At 51.3% G+C, this 17,346-nt stretch overlaps 1 protein-coding gene across 11 annotated transcripts in view; it reads right to left on the bottom strand.

Annotated features, from left to right (window-relative positions):
- Atp11a (ATPase phospholipid transporting 11A) overlaps positions 1-17,346 on the bottom strand; it is a 116,989-nt gene that overhangs the window by 34,899 nt on the left and 64,744 nt on the right. For all 11 annotated transcript variants that reach the window (XR_008221381.1, XR_008221382.1, XM_052751663.1 and 8 more), the window contains exons 7-16: positions 15,841-15,944; positions 15,457-15,507; positions 11,944-12,008; positions 11,294-11,375; positions 9,930-10,080; positions 8,806-9,003; positions 5,044-5,217; positions 3,667-3,836; positions 1,441-1,512; positions 848-921 (exon numbers count right to left, since the gene is read on the bottom strand). Coding sequence is in view for 9 of the 11 variants with exons in the window: in XM_052751663.1 (XP_052607623.1) it covers positions 848-921; positions 1,441-1,512; positions 3,667-3,836; positions 5,044-5,217; positions 8,806-9,003; positions 9,930-10,080; positions 11,294-11,375; positions 11,944-12,008; positions 15,457-15,507; positions 15,841-15,944 (1,141 nt within the window). In the remaining 2 variants the exon portion in view is untranslated. The remainder of the gene's footprint in view (positions 1-847; positions 922-1,440; positions 1,513-3,666; positions 3,837-5,043; positions 5,218-8,805; positions 9,004-9,929; positions 10,081-11,293; positions 11,376-11,943; positions 12,009-15,456; positions 15,508-15,840; positions 15,945-17,346) is intronic.

Here is a 17,346-nt window from a genome sequence, read left to right as displayed (position 1 = left end):
GCCTTCTAGACGAGATGCTGACAGAGAAGGACAGCCGCAGAGCTACATGGGAGGGAGGAGGCAAGTGCCAACCCACATGGAGATCACACGGCACACGGCAGGGCAAACAGAACCACCTGGTCAAGGGGTCCCACCGCACCCACTCCCTCACCATCCCACACTTTAGCCAAAAACCAGAATGTGCCACTCCCAAATAAAGAGCCATTGTCATGGCAACCAGCCAGCCAAGAAATCCACTGCAATTAGTATTCTGAATTCTAGTACAGAAGTATCTACACACGCCTATGTCCTTAAATACGGTGTTTTAGATGTGTGTGGAGCAGTAGGACATTCACAGATGCGATGGAGTGTCTGCAGGAGGCTTGGATAGTACTCACTTCTTTCCAAAGCTGTTACTGTAGAAGAGTTTTACCTGTGCCTTTAAAAATGGAATAAATGGAGAGGGGGAGACAGCTCAGGTGGTGAAGAATCTGCCTTGCGAGAATGATGGCCTGGGTTCAATTCCCAGAGCCCATGTGAAAAAAGCTAGGCACAGAAGCACACATTTGCAATTATCAGTGCTGGGGAGGCAGGACAGGGGGACTTCTAGCCAGTCAGTCTGTCCTACTCAGTGAGATCCAAGCCAGTGAGAGACCCAAAGATAAAAGAGAGGAGGGGACACTGCCTGAGGTGTGACACCCCAGGTTGTCCTATGGCCTACACACACTCGAATGTACACACACATACACATCCACCTACATGCACACACACAAACGTGGAATAGTTCTTATGTCCCAAACCCTTAAGGTCTGAAAGAATTCTCCATCAGAAGAAAACCACCACCATGTAACACTAGGAGACATCTTACCTGCAGCAGATTTTACAATCACACTCATTCTTCTCCGCACAGAGTCAAAACTCAGAACTTCTAGCAATTCAAATCTGAAACAGAAAGGGGGGATATACTATATTCTCTGCTGCCAAGTGGGTGCTGAGTTTGAGTGATTGCCAAAGGATTGCCACAGCAGGAAGTGGGCATCTCACCTCTCCCTGTGCCCTGTCCACACTGTGTGGATGCCCCCTTGGATGTCCTGGGCCTCACAGGATGCCCAGCTCCAGCCTTGTGTTGGGATCAGTGTTTAAGAGTGGCGATGGGTCAGTCAGGCTCTGACTCCTCCCAGAAGAGTCATAGTATCTATGTCTCAGTTGGAATATCGAAAGAGCCTGCAACTCTCATGCCAAGTCTGAAAACCTCTCCAGGAGACCTGCCGGGGCTCCGGAGCTGCCTTGGGTTCAAGGCCCGGCTGGAGCTGCCTTGAGTTCAGGGCCCGGCTCAGACAGGACCTCTGCAGCCCTGCAGTGTGCAGCCCTGCAGCCTCTCACACAGTCCTGGGCATCTCACAGCAACAAGTGGGACGCAGTCCTTTCCCAGTGACACGACTTCATGCAGAAGCTCCTCACCTCTCGATGTCATTCTCCCTGTTCAGGATTTCCATGTAATTGTCTTTCAGTCTCAGGTACGTGAAACCAAGCCTGCGGAGGGAGAAGCCAAAGCAGAGCTGAGTCTGGAGTCCAGACAGGCCTCTTCCATGGCAACCTTCCTTGGAGAGGAAGCACTTTCAGTAAGCCAGGTTGTTGGGTGCAGTATAAAGCCAGGGCACAGGGATTTGGATTTATAGACCACCTTAGAAATGACCCAAGAGTTTGCACGCCTACAGTGAAGAGGTACACTCTGTGGATGCTGGGGGCTTGTGGAAAGCCAGCACCAGGTGTCTGGGCTGCACGTCTTGCTTCCAACCACATTTCACTGATTGATTAGTGGGCTTGAGTAGAAAGAGAAGCTTCAGAGGCTATCTGCCACAGGATGAACAGTCACCAAAGTCCCTGGGTTGGAAACTGAACCCTAGTGCAAGTGTCAAGAGGAGTTGGCCAGGGAGACTTGGCCCCTCATGAAATGAATAATCAGGCCACTGCAGGAGAGGGCTCCTCAGACACAGAAGAATTTTGTTCTCTCGCCTTCTCTCCATACTGCCACCATTCTGGGCACAGCAAGAAACCCTCTGAGATGCTGCTGCCTTGACCCTGGACCTCCCAGCCCCCAAACTGTGAGAAATACATTCTGGGCTTGTTTTGTTTCTGTTTTATAAGTTATAAATTATGCAGCCCTCGGTCAACCTAGTTATCTGACAGGACGTAGGCCTACGGTGGCTCTCGGCAATGCTATTACCCCACCTCCCTCTGCTGCACAGACACACACCTCCAGCCACGGGGCACCTGAAGAAGGTCTGGCTGAGCAGCTTACCAAAAGGTGGGACAGAACACACCGCCCATCCAGCACCAGCTGTCACAGCAGGCAGGTGCTGGGCATATGGGTGATGTCAGCCACCTGCTCCAGTGGGAGCTGGCTCAGCTGAGACAAAGACCCCTGGGAAGAGAAGAGCTGCAGGGATGGCTGGACAGCCTGAGTTGACTTTCCTCTCTATAGCAGCCATGGCTTCACCCCATAAACCAATGGTTCTCAACCTTCCTAATACAGGTCTTCATGTTGTGGTGACCCCAACCATAAAATGATCTCATTGCTACTTCAAAACTATAATTTTGCTACTGTGATGAATCATAATGTAAATATCTGGGATGCAGGATATCTGATATGTGACCCCCAAAGGGTTTGCAACTCACAGGTTGAGAACCACTGCTATAAATGCTCCTAAACATAGCCTCAAGAGTTTTTTGTTTTGTTTTGTTTTGTGTGTATGTATGTATTGGGGCGGTTTGGATACCTAGTGAGGGCAACATCATTCACATATCTTTGCCTCTACCTAAACTGTACAGGAAAAACAGATCTGCTTAGTTACAACACAACACTATTCCAAGAGGTGAGAGGCACAAAAATGTTCTCCCGCCGTTCTCAGTCTCTGAAGGCTGCACACATTTGTTAGTGGCGGCAAAGAGGGACACTGGGAGTTCGCTATTCCATGAGAATTGTGAGCTGAGAGTCTTAGAGATATCCCTGGCCTGAAATCGTGTCACATGTCTGGAGTGTTTTTCTGGATGTCTGTGTAACACGCCACATTTCCCATAGCAGAAAGAACTCCAGGAAGACCCCTGGTCAGTGTAAACACCCCAGATGGAAAGACCCAACACAAAGAAAGAGCAGTGATGAGCAGAGCCTCCCATCCAGCTGTTAGCTCTCCAGGTCAGGTGAGCCTCCCATCCAACTGCTAGCTCTCCAGGTCAGGTGAGCCTCCCATCCAACTGCTAGCTCTCCAGGTCAGGTGAGCCTCCCATCCAGCTGCTAGCTCTCCAGGTCAGGTGAGCCTCCCATCCAGCTGCTAGCTCTCCAGGTCAGGTGAGCCTCCCATCCAGCTGCTAGCTCTCCAGGTCAGGTGAGCCTCCCATCCAGCTGCTAGCTCTCCAGGTCAGGTGACTAGCTCTCTGGGTCAGGTGACAGGGAGAGCTGCAGAGAGGTGGCCTTGGCGTCTTAGGATCCAAGGGAAGGCCTGGGGACAGGGCTCTGTCTAGACAGCTTTAAGCACAGAAAACACAGCAACAAGGGCTTGTGTTGCTGGCCAGGAAAGCCACCTCCATAGAGTGCAAGGGATATGAGGTCACAGAGGTCACAATACAGTTTTTCTGAGTCGCAGACCTGTCACCCCAGCACTCTCTGAGCCCAGTGGCCCGACTCACCTCTGCACACCTTCAACCAGTGCGACCTCATCAGGCGAGGATGAGATGTACACACAGGACTTGGAGTCTGGAGATTTCCGCGGACCATCTACGTCATCCCCATGATCGTCATCCTTCACCTGGACGGTGTGGCACAGGCAGATAGCCCTGAAAAACAGCTCCTCCCGTTCCTGTGGAGACAGTCAGGGAAACTCTAACACCTCTGCCTGCTGTGGGAAGAATCTGAGAGAGACTGGACAGGCTCACAAAGCAGAGGCTAAGACCTCCTGGGGGTGAGCTGTCATTAGCCTGTCTCAGTGGTTACAAAAGAGAAGCACATGTGACTCCTTCATGCTCCAGAGTTGCCATGGCAACTCGTGTAAGTATTAACAGGCAGTGAAGACCGAAAGAAGGGGTTTTGCTCATAGTGACACTCCTAGGAACCAGGAAGGCATGGCTATAAGCACTCTCAGGAATGGCCATGTCATGGTGGGAAAATGTCACCTATGTAGTTGGCATACTCGTTCCTGGCCACAGTGGTAGTCTGCCTGGCAAAGGACACTGCCCTCTGCATGACTTAACCTCCAGCAGTGTGCGTGCAGCCTGCAGCTCAATCACAACACAGCCCTGGACGCAGAAGCTGGGAGCCTCACGCTGAGCTGAAGAGCTATGCGTGAGGTCATGGCAGGCTGACCCAGATCTGAGCTCGGCCTCCTCAGTGCTGGCTACCCCCTGCAGTCAGAGTTCAAAGGTCCCTGAGGTCCTCAGTAGCTGGACAGCACAGTGGCCCATGACAATCAATGTGGCTGTGGGATTTGGGGTGCGTTCAGGTCTCGGGACGGCCACCGGGTCACTTTCGGCTCTCAGTGGACGCCTCAGGTTCTGCAGTCATGATTTATCCCTTAGTCACCATATAACTGGTGCTAGAATTTGAACACTAAGACCCGAGGCCACGGCACTCTGGTGTGTGTGTGTGTGTGTGTGTGTGTGTGTGTGTGAGCACAAGTGTAGCATCTGTATACATATCTCTATGTGCATGTAAATACATATGTGTATGTGTCTAGGTGCGTGTACACACGTCTGTATGCACATGCAGCTTTGTACACACGCAAACTGGGTATAGTCACACTATCCTCAGCATACTGCCTGTCCCATTTGTCCTGGTTTGTTTGGTCAATTCTACCACAGGAATCACTGTCAAGACTTCCTGTCCCTTGGAAGTGGACACAGCACCACGGTAGATTCTAACCGTGACCTCACTGAAGTCCTACAAAGGATTCCTGACTTTGTTGTATTGCTCAGATGAATGGGGCAGCTTCTGGGAGTGAGAGCATCCCACCTCCTCACATCCTTGACCATGAGGCACAGCACAACCTCCCTCCGGGAGCTGCAACCTACCCTTCCACTGACACCCGGGGAGGAGTCGATCATATCGATGCCGGAGGAGTCGGGAAGGACCTGCCCATTGCAGATGACATGGGGGACGTAGACCTGGCCTTCGATGCAGCACTCCTTGAAGGCCATGTTGTTCTCTGTGAGGGTGCCCGTCTTGTCTGTGAAGATGTACTCCACCTGAGGGTACCACACACTCAGGTCAAGCCATATTTAGGCAGGTGACAATTCTTAGCCCAAGCCTGTTACAATCCTAGTGGGGACAGGAACTTCTGAGAGTCTGTCCAGACAGCTCCAGTGTCATGTGTGGGTACCCATGGCACCCTCCTTTACCCACACAGGTGCAATTTCGGGGGAGGAGGCCCTACCCTCCTCACACTGGTGACAAATAGGAAGCAGAATACAATGTGGCCTTGCAGAACTCGGCCTCCAGGGAACCAGGGCTCCACGTGTCTGGGAAGGGCAGGATGAGGGACAACACAGATGAGAGAGGGAAGAACCTTCTCTACGAGTCGGAGAGGTCGAGGCTCCCGGCTGAGGAGAGGGTTAGAAGACAGGATGCACACAGGAAAAGAGCAAAGACACTTCAGGAAGAAAAGCACAGAGTGCTGAAGATGCCTCCAGCCTTCAACTGTGAATGAAAGTGAACCACAGGCTGCACACCCATCATGGACAGCTGAGCTTCCAGGCCCGTGCACAGCTCTGGAGTAGGTGGAATCTACTCCACTGGGGGGTCGGGGTTGGGGTGCAGAGGGAGAGCCAGACCATGCACCCCACAAGGGTCCGCCCAGGAACATGTTTCACAAACTCCAACAGATGTGCCCTTCACCTGTGCTTGTCTGTAACAAACCAACCACACGCACAGAGCAATGCTGTACCGAGGCTGCTGTGTAAACACCAGCCAAAGTCCGTGGGGCCTCTTCAGGGTCACCCAGCCTGAAGTCCCTAAGGACCCAGCAGGTAGCCAATTTCTGTGACTATGATAACAATTAAAAAAATTACAATGGACATTTCTTAGTTCTTAGTGTATGCCAGGCACTGGACATTACCTTGGTTGATCTTCATATCAACTATGTTACACAGTTTTATGAACAAAGGTTTAAAATTTTTAAGATAAAAAAAAGTTGCCAGGTAGTGGTGGTAGTGGCAGCGGCGGCACACACCTTTAATCCCAGCACTCAGGAGGCAGAGGCAGGTGGATCTCTGTGAGTAACTACAGAGCTAGTTCTAGGACAGCCAGCGCTGTTATACAGAGAAACCCTCTCTTGAAAAACAACAACAACAAAACAAACTTATGTGTATGTATGGGTGTCTGTGTAAGGTGTGCACACATGAGATCAGGTGCCTGTGGAAGCCAGAAGAGTGTGTTGGATCTCTGGGAGCTGGAATCACAAGTGGCTGTACGCTGCCCTTCATGGGTACTGGTAACCAAACTCTGGGCTCCTGCAAAAGCAGCAAGTGCTCTTAACTGCTGAGCCATTTCTCCAGCCCAAATTCCTGATGCTAATCCAACCGTTTCTGTTGGCTGGAGACACCAAGGAAACATGGTCATCACTATTTTAGACAGGTCTGTGAGAGTCTTTCATCCAGGAGTCTGACATTAATGTTGGACTCCGGTTTTATGTGTTTGAGCTCACACCCTTCAACTTTACTGAATTTATTAGTTCTAATAGTTTCTTGTTTTATGCAGTTGTCTGCAAACAGGGACAATTTAACTTTCTTCTTCCCTGGTTGGACGTCTCCTCTCTTCTTCTTCTCTCCTGCAGCACCTTACTGAACAGCTGGGGAAGAGCAGGAATCCTCTGCTGCTCCTGGCCTACCTGTCAAACTTAAGAGGAAGTTGGACATTTCTCCACGGAGTGTGATGCTGGCTATGGGGCTGCTACACATGGTCTGTGTTGTGTTAGGATGTGCCTTCTCCTAACTTGCCATGAAACTGTCTACATCCTCTCTGTGTCTGTGGGTAGTTATCTGGCTTGTACGCTCCTGCAACGTGGTGTGGACATTGTCTACCGATGGTGTGTGCTGGCCCACCCTGGCATGCCAGGGATGAGCCCCACTGGATCGTGTCAAGTGGTCATTCTGCAGCTCCTGCTAGTTTGCGCCTGTGCCCATCAAGGACGCTGGTGATCAAAGGCATGAGCCCTGCTAGGCACAGTCACAGGCAGGGACTGCAGTCAGAGGCAATGTGTCTTTCATGACAGCAGTGGTTCCACACCTGACTCCTATGACAGTTGGGGAAGTTTTCCAGCCTCAATTCCTCCTCCACACAACATGGATATGAGTGCTGACATCACAGGGATGGGCGGGTCACAGGGAAACGCATGAAGCCCCTGAATGAGGTCATCTCTGCTCAGACACAGACACTGGCTGGAGGGGAGTTCCTGTTTCACAGGAACAACTGCCATTTTGCTCTGCTGTGTAGAGAGGCATTGCTCACCGACATTCATGGGGCAGCCAGGTGAAGGCACTGCTTTGTGGAGTCACCAACTGGTCTTGTCCTCAGAGGCCCAGTTCACTGAACACAGGCTGTAGCCTGCCTTGCTTAGGACAGGACAGAGTTGAATTCTGTGAGGGATTCTAGGTTGCCATGGTGTATTATTTTTTTAAAGTTATTTTATTTCATGCATATGGATGTTTTCCTGCTAGCCATCTTGTCCCAGGGCATCCCTTGACATTCCCTTAACCGATTTCTAAAGACCAGACCACACGCGTTACACAGGAGGTGGGGCCTGAAATACCCTGGAGGAACGCATCAGAAAGATGTCCTCTTCAGTAACAAACGTGTTCCCCAAGGCAGGTGGGGAACATGCGCCTGTCAGTCTACAGACCGTTTACATGGTATTGCTACGAAAGCACAGGGCAGGCTACAGTGTCCAATTCAAATGAATTATTTATTTAATGATTGCCATTTGCCAAATGGCCCTTCCGGTGACATAAGGCTGGGAAAGGTCAGAGGCTCCCCTTGGGGCTGGGTGAGATGGAAGGAGCCCTTCTGGGGTATCCTTTTCTATGTAGCAACACTGAGGTCTGCAGTCAGCAGATGTGGGTGCATGTCAGCCCTCTCCTACTCTGTGGGACCCTGGTGGCCTCATATAGAACACAGAGCAACAGCTGCAGTGTGCATCAGCCCTGTCCTCACAAGGTGAAGCCCCTGATGGCTATCACAGATGCTGTGACTGTTGCCTCACATCTGTTATCTCATTCTGCAACACTGGAAAGGCAGAACTCTGATACTTATTCATAGTACAGACCATGACACTCTAATCCTGAGCTAAAGGAACTATGGTTCTGCAAACCATGCATTCATTAACTCTGCAACACACCACCCCAGAAAGCTGTCCTAAGTTTCTGTTTGCTCGTCTAGCTTGCTCTGAGGTTAAATGTCATACAAAAATAAAAAAGTGATGCCTGACAGAAAGAAAGTGCTGGGACCGTGGCCTCCCAACACACTCAACGCTCTTTCAGCTACAAGGCCCAGAATAAGAAAGCAAGCCCAGGGATTTGAGCTCACTCCAATCAGCTAGTGCAATCAACTTTTTACATTACAAAGTTAAAAGAACCATATTGACTGTATTATATAAGTCAAGTTAAAAAAGACACACGCAGGAAAATAAAGAAGACGGTGTCTTTCCACTGCTGCCCTTACTTCTGACTTTCACTCACTGCAGCATATCTACATGCTGAGTGCATCGCCTGGACGAGTTACTAGTAATCGAGGAGCACCCAGACCACTAAGGAATCATGCAGTCTCTAGAAGACACTGACCTGTCCCAACTCCTCGTTTAGATCAGATGTGTTGACCAGAGGCCCTTCTCCCATCTCCTCATCAAACATGTCTTCGTCCCAGGTGATGAAGTAGGAACCAAGGAACTTCTGCATCTCCACTGTGACGTACATGGACACCGGGATGATGTAATTGAAGAGGACCATGAAGGCCAGGAAGTCGGTGAAGGCCCTGAGGAACTGAGAGCATTGGCTGCATAAGGAAGCTGCAGGTCACATGGCAAGAACAGGAAACCTCAGATTGCCATCTCTTACCCCAGTCAGATAAGTAAACACAAGTACTTCCACCCAAAGACAAAGATCCGCTAGGGACCATTGCCTGGCATGTCTTAAGACCAAGAGTAGAATCAGATGGCTGTGCTGGTGGAGACACGGTGAGGGACAGGGACAGGAGTTCACACTAACCACACTGTCAGGGATATGGAGAGGCCATGCTAAGTAGGGCCCAATGGGAATGCCACTTTTGAGTATTCATGATGTCCCTCTGTACCTAACAATCCTCAAACTTAGGACGAGGTGGAACCTTGCTATACAGTGGCTTTCTCTTCAAAATCACAATTCCCATCTCAGCCTAGTGCTGGGATTATAGGCACGCACCGCCACACTCAGCTCTGAATGACTTCTCTGTACAGTTTATTCTTACCTTTGAAGCTATCAGGGAGAGGCTATCTGACAGATGGAGCCCAGCATCATGCAGGGTCTGTGCTTGTACACAGGGCGACATCTGCACACAGAACATCAGTGCACACAGGCCTAGGTTTGCACATGGCCCTGCTCTGAGGTCAGAGCATTTTGTCCCCTAGTTACCACAAAAAGCAGCATTTATCTCAGTGATGTGTTGAGTTTTGGAAACATCAAAATGATTTTGGTCCTTTATACATTTCCTGTGGAAACAAATACTTTCCAGGCTTGGATATTCTAGTATCCAGGGACAGAGGCAGCTCATACCTGCCCACACCATGTGCCAGTGATGGCCTCTGTCCTAAACTCAGGCGAGGCTTCATTCTGCCTGAAGCTAATTCACTTTTGTAGTTTCCTGGCACCATTGGTTTTTTGTGACAACGGCCCCAGGTCACCTCCCTCACACAAAGGAAGTACTTCCATACCAGATTCCTCTGGCGCTCTGACTCAGTCTTCTGGTTGTACCATGGCTCATCTCGGAAGGGCTCGCTCTGCCACACGTACTTCAGCACCGTGTTGATCAGGGCCTTGCTCACCAGGATGCAGAGGTACACGATCAGAAATGTATTCATTGACCTACAGCAAAACAGCCCAGCCTTCAGAGGCTGCTCCCGGTCCTTCCTCACCACGAAGGGACAGCACAGGACACCCAGAAATGCCCTGGAGGGCAGTGTCCACCCTGACCCAGAAGACTCAGCTCATTCACAGCCACCTTTGCTAATGCTCAGGACACAGGACCAGAGCCATGGGAAGAGAGGGAAAGGTACATGCTGCCATGAGGCTAATGAACCTCTTTGGATCATTGGAACTCCTGCTTACAGAAAAGGGAGTCAGCTTCGTTGGCCATCAGGTGCCACCAAATGAGCTTAGAGCTTAGTGACTCTCACTCTGGAGTGAGAGGAATGTGTGAGGCTAGAAAATGCCTGTGCTGAATCATGATGAGGCAGATTTGGGGCAAGGTCTGCTTCTCAAGCCCATGTATCACACACAGATGTCTGCAAGCAGAGCTTCCTAGTTGAGGAAAAGCCCATCTCCATTTTCACGCCTAACACAGCCGCAGACAGGCCCAGGGACGGCATCCCTAGGTCACCTGCCAGCGTCCTGCACATGGTAACTAACTAGCTCCCGCTGCTTCACTCTGTGACATGGAGGCCGTCCACATCAAGCAGGACAGCTCCGACAAGGGGCCGAGATGACAAAGCCTCAGACTCCACGTTCTCATAAGTCTACCCTCCGTCCTGACAGTTGTCAGCGTTTCCCTGTCTAATGGAAAATATTCACTCTGCTCAGTGACCTCAGTAAAACCACATCAGGACACACTTGGTTCCTATCAAGTCCCTGGGTTGGAAGAGTCTGAATATGACCCCCATTGTGAGATTTGCCTGTGTCAGTGGCTGGGGATGCGAGGCATCTGTGACTGACCCAAAATTAGAACTTTGGGGAATGACTTACAGGCAGTGTGTTAGCAAGAGAGGGGTGCAGTCATTTATCCCACCAGGAGGAAAGCAAGCAAATCCCCGAGTAATAGGCTCTGTGGTTAGCAGCTCCAGTCCCTGGAGGAGTGGGCCCCCGAGGACACTGTGGTCCCCCGAGGATGCTGTGGGCCCCCCGAGGAAACTGTGGGTCCCCTGAGGCCGCTGTGGGCCCCCAAGGACACTGTGGGCTTCCGAGGACACTGTGGGCCCCCAAGGACCCTGTGGGTCCCCGAGGACACTTGGGCCCCCAGGACATTACTGAATCTACAGGAGCTAGTGATGGGTAGAAGGTAGCAGCAGCGGGCTGTCCTTACTTTTCCACAGCAGATCTCTTTTGGGACTTAGACTGATAGTTCAGGGCCATCTTGGTCTCCATGCCCGTGTAGATAGCCACACCTGGAAGCAGAAGACTCTGTGAGATGCCCATCCTCTGGAAGAAAGGATGTTCACACAAATAGGTCGCATCTCCAACTTAACCAGCAAGTGAGCTTCCTGAGGAAGCTGGGTTCCTCACACTCAGGACTTGTCCTGCGTAGATCTGATCTGCACTTTACACTCTTCAGTCCGAATGCTAATATACTGGGTGATCTGGCAGCGGGCACAGTGTGTATTTTAAAAGTTATTTAAAACAGGAAACAGCACACTGTCAATGGGAGGTACTAATCCTGAAAAGCAGACTTAGAGAACTCTCCTGCATATAATGCTTGGGAATAGCTTCCTGGATATAGCTTCATGTTCCCAGTCATGAGTTAAGGTCCTCAATAAGCAAGCCAGGACCTTCACTGCCATGGCCCTGTGGGTTCAGGTCACACCACAGCACTCATCTCTTAGGGAGTCGTCCTGCACCAAGTCTGCGGGACTTCAAAGAATCTGGTGGCCTCTCAGGGTGTGTGGAGTTTGGTTCGCTTAGTGTGTCCTAGATTTTAGAAATGATTACCAGTGCTTTGCAAATTAAAATATTTACCAAAGATCTTCTCTGTGTTTTTGAGTGTGGCTCCTCTGAGCAGCAGGTTTTCTGATCCTAATGGCCTGGAAGATAAGGAGACCAGAAGTGGCATGACACAATGGTGGGATTTCAGACTGGAAATCGATTCAACTGCCCGGAAAGGAAGTGGTACAGTGTGCATTTGCTCATACTGAGATCGCCAAAGTCCATCTGCATAAGCACTGGGCTTCTCTGAGTTGGAGACATCGCCTGCTGGACTGTATCTAGTCCTGTTTTCCTGGCCTGTCACTCACTGGGGCCTGGAGCTCCACAGTGGCATTTGAGAGGCCTCAAGGGAGCAGGACACCTGCCCTCAAATAACCTGGAGCCTGAATGTTTCAATGACATTTCCACCAGAAGCCACAGGTAGAGTCTTCAGGAAGAGTCCCTATATGCACCACCTGCAACACCCAGGGACATCAAAAATGTCACCGAGACCCGCTATAAAAGAGGTCTGAAGGCAGGGCCAGCAACCCTCTCCCAACACACCTCCAATGTGAGGGGCTGTGCTAGGGGACCTCAAAATGTTCTGAAAAGGCTAAAACCCTGAGTTTCACCATCCTTCAACTGTTTCCCTCCTGTCCTTAGGACTGGAGACTCCTCCTCAGTGTGATGGGAGGCTGGGCCTCGGGGCCTCTGGAACAGAAGTTCAGCATGCAAGGATTACCCACAGGCAGCAGCTGCACACCGTTCTTCTAAGCAGCAGAACTCTGTGTGAATCCTACTGCTGCATCCCAGTGACCATGGTGTGTCAGAGAGGAGCACACACCTGTGACCACGGTGTGTCAGACAGGAGGACACACCAGTGACCATGGTGTGTCAGACAGGAGGACACACCAGTGACCACGGTGTGTCAGAGAGGAGCACACACCAGTGACCACGGTGTGTCAGACAGGAGCACACACCAGTGACCACGGTGTGTCAGAGAGGAGCACACACCAGTGACCATGGTGTGTCAGACAGGAGCACACACCAGTGACCATGGTGTGTCAGACAGGAGCACACACCAGTGACCACGGTGTGTCAGAGAGGAGCACACACCAGTGACCATGGTGTGTCAGACAGGAGCACACACCAGTGACCATGGTGTGTCAGACAGGAGCACACACCTGTGACCATGGTGTGTCAGAGAGGAGCACACACCTGTGACCCACAGTGTGTCAAAGAGGAGCACACACCAGTGACCATGGTGTGTCAGACAGGAGGACACACCAGTGACCATGGTGTGTCAGACAGGAGGACACACCAGTGACCATGGTGTGTCAGAGAGGAGCACACACCTGTGACCACGGTGTGTCAGAGAGGAGCACACACCAGTGACCATGGTGTGTCAGAGAGGAGCACACACCTGTGACCACGGTGTGTCAGACAGGAGGACACACCAGTGACCATGGTGTGTCAGACAGGAGGACACACCAGTGACCATGGTGTGTCAGACAGGAGCACACACCTGTGACCACGGTGTGTCAGAGAGGAGCACACACCAGTGACCATGGTGTGTCAGAGAGGAGCACACACCAGTGACCATGGTGTGTCAGACAGGAGCACACACCAGTGACCATGGTGTGTCAGACAGGAGCACACACCAGTGACCATGGTGTGTCAGAGAGGTGGAAATGTTTGTCTTGAATTTACTAGCTTACTCGTCTGTCCTTTGCACAGATGGGAATGCACAGGACATCACACCCTCAGTGGGGCCAGTGTGCTTGGCCAACACGGTTCAGATGTGCCTGCAGGAGGCCAGGGAAACGGGGGCTGCAAGCTGCTCAGGCGTCTCACTGAGGCGGTCAGCAGACACCTGGAGGCTCCTTTGGTCTGCCAGCCACTGACAACAGTTCCCTGGCTGTCCATGGCTGTCAACGTCTATTAGCAACTTGCTTACAATAATTCATGCCACAAATGTTAATGAAAACAAATGGCCTCACCTTAAACGGGCCTCGGAGAGCTCTAAAGATAAAGTACTTGACAAAATACTTTGCTTCTAGTGTGGACAGACTGAACAAGAAATGTAATTGAGTGAACTGGGAATTTGGATGGGGGACTGATAAAAAGCAAATGTGTTCCTCCTGTTTATATTACTTCTAATATTTATAAATATCTTAAGAATCCAAATGACAAAAAACAGTCCTGATGTGAAAGGCTGAGCTAAAGCTATTATCAAAATACAAAGTTCATTAGGACCATGGTCCCCAGCCTGGGGCTACAGCTTCCCCTCAGTGTGAAGCTCGGAGTCCATAGTACATGCCCCCTCAGTTTCACCAATGGGCATGAGAACAACCTCATTTGTTCTTTCATCCTAAACAAATCAGCTGTCCACACTGTCTAGTCTCCAAAGCAATAAGGAACTCTTCTTTGAAAACAAAAGTAACGCCTCCAGCCCTCCTCCAAATTAATGCCCTACTGACCTGCTGATAGACGGTGACCACAAACCAGGGTAAGAGCTGGAATGGTGGCACCAGACTGTGAGGCAGCACTCAGGAGGCTAGGCTGGAAGGTCAGGTGTTCAAGGCCTTTCTAGCTAATAGCAAAATAAGGTCTCAGAAATAAGTAACACAAACAAAAAATAACCACTAAAAATACATGCTAAGAAGTTCCCAGGCTGTTCCCTTAAAGTAGCTGCTGAGTCCCACGAGAGCCAGGCCAGATCTGGATACTCCAGTGACTGTTTACTCTGCGGTATGCCCCCAAGAACTCTACCTCTACTTCCCAGCAAATGTTTCCTTCAGCATACAGTGATACTAGGTTATCAATAATTAGGAAATTCCTTAAACTGCAAGAAAAAAGTCAACCTCAAAACCTACTGAAAGCCAATTTCCTAAGCAATAAATCCAAACACTTCCTCACCAAACACACCAGATATAACGGTCTGAGGCAGACGACTTTCTAACGGAACATCTGCGGTGGATGGCGGCATGTGGTGCCCAGATGGGGACATGTGAGGTGGCACCCAGGGCCAATACCAGGCTGGCTCTTGGGCTCACAGTGCCCCTGAGGGCTGCTCTCTCTCAGCAGATATTGTGACTGTGGGCACTGAGGCCGCGATGGTGGAGCAGGGCGCACACAGCACCTCCTCACAAGCAGCAGGCCCTCTCTTCCTAGTTAGGCCTGAGAGAAACCCCAAGCATCTCCCCAGTGATGGCCACGGGCAGGCTGCTCTACTCTCAGGCCTCTGTACTGGAAACTTCTGATGTCACAGCACATGAAGGTGCCTTTCACAGTGGGTTTGGGCCCTGCCCTCATTAAGAACTATCCTGTGGGTTTCTGGCCTTGCCTAGCTGGAGAGGCTACCCATCGGTAGTGTCACGGGCAAGGGTTCCAGGATCTTCATCACATCAACATGCACAGCCAAAACCCTAGAGTCAACGTGGGAGAGTGGAACTTAGGAGGCAGGCCCTGCCTTCTAAACCAAGTGACGTGGTAGAACTCATCAAAAAATGAACATCTAACATAACAATGAAGACGATAAAGGCCTGGATTCTCAAGAAGACTTACCTCACCACAGGATCGTTCAGGTCGTTGTAAACATTGATGCGTCCCACAAACCTGGCAACAGAAAAGCGCACTTCGTTACTCTCGGTAGCAGTGACGGGACCTGCAGACTGCAGGACAGCTAGCTCGTCCTACTCTTCAGCGTGACCTCTTCAGCGTGACCGGCGGTGGCCCGGCCACTCAACTTTTCCTCCCTCCTCATCCCACTTCCTGTGCGTCTTCACCCACGGCTTAGACGACCCCTCTTAACTCAAACCACTCCTCAAAGGAAAGAACACTTAGGCTTCCTTCTGGGAAGCTGCGGTCTGCACGGTGCTTGTCTAGGCAACAGAAGGCGACCTTTCCAGCAGGGCACCCAGGCTCTTCCGGTCAGCATGCTCGGCTTACTTGTAGAGGTCGGGCTGTGGCTGTTCACACTCGATGGTGGCGTGCAACCCATCAACATCTTCCTCCGTGTGGAAGCCCTTGGTGTCCTGCACTGCGTAGTGAGTCTGCAGAGGGAGAGGAAGGTGAGCTGCACCCCAACCTCACTCCACCTGGCTGCTGGCACCCCCCAGAATCTGGTCTCCATGCACATCCGTGAGCCCCACTGTGAGTCTGGGTGCAAAGGCTGAGCCTCAGCTATTGCTCCGCTGGGGGGGGGGGGGCAAGAGCTCCGACTCCTCCTGCTCACCCAGCAGGACAAAGGGCAAACCTGGGACCCTGTACACCTGACATTGAAGTACCTGCCCTGGGAGAGCTATCAATTGCTGACGTGCCCCTCCTCTTTTAGGCAAAGTACTAGTGTTCCTAGGAGGTGCCCAAAGCACCAATTGGTTTCATTTTCCAAATTCTGCTACCAATTTTCCTCCTATCATTGCTTCTAGGCAGCGGTTCAGCTATTTGGACCAGAGGTCCCTCAAATCTGAACTACGTGTGCATCAAAATTCCCCGATTCCCAGCACCAGCAATCCTGCATAGCGTTGAGTCTTCCTGTCCCTGACAGCCCCTTCCCAGCCACTGCTGTTAGGCCACCCTCCCGAACTCAATGCAGTGGGTCTGAGCAGGAGGTCTAGGAACTGCATTTCTAAGAAGAGACCAGCTGACACTGTGCTGCTAGCACCTATGGGGACCATGGACCGGTAAACATTCTTCCTCCTTTATCCTGGGAGGAGAATAAAGGAGGGGAGAGGAGAGGAGGGGAAGGGGAGAGGAAAGACGTGTCAGGGGCTGTCAGGAGAAGAGACCCCTGCATCTCTGCTTATATTTCTAATAATAAGTGCTGGAATGAGTGCTATGACCTGGAGCAAGTGGACAATTACACATCACCATTATGTCAGCCAAGCACTTGCTATGTGTTGAGAATTTGGGGAAGATTTCTCATCATGAGTGTGGCTACCTTTCACAGACGTAAAAAGACCAGAAAGGGCAAAAAGCCAGGCTAAAGTTCTATGAGCAGTGTAAGACTCCCTGAGGTTGGTAGAAACCTTCCCACAACCTGTTCTTTCAAGGACAGGGTTCCTATAACTCCAGCCACCAGCGCCAAACCAAACCTCGGGAATGCCACCAGAGCACAATGACATGCACTGTGCAAACACACAAGGGGCCGGCATGAAGCAGGGACTCCAGCATTTCCCAGACTGACAGCGGGTACTGCAGCGCACTGCCCGGAGCCGAGCTAAGGCGGGTGCTGCAGCGCACTGCCCAGAGCCGAGCTAAGGCGGGTGCTGCAGCACACTGCCCAGAGCCGAGCTAAGGCGGGTGCTGCAGTGCACTGCCCAGAGCCGAGCTAAGGCGGGTGCTGCAGTACACTGCCCAGAGCCGAGCTAAGGCGGGTGCTGCAGCGCACTGCCCAGAGCCGAGCTAAGGCGGGTGCTGCAGCGCACTGCCCAGAACCGAGCTAAGGCGGGTGCT

This window comes from Peromyscus californicus, unplaced genomic scaffold, assembly GCF_007827085.1.
Source record: "Peromyscus californicus insignis strain IS unplaced genomic scaffold, ASM782708v3 Scaffold_23__1_contigs__length_62951481, whole genome shotgun sequence".
NCBI lineage: Eukaryota > Metazoa > Chordata > Mammalia > Rodentia > Cricetidae > Peromyscus > Peromyscus californicus.
Note: the sequence above shows the minus strand (reverse complement) of the source record. Positions and strands in the feature narration are given on the sequence as shown.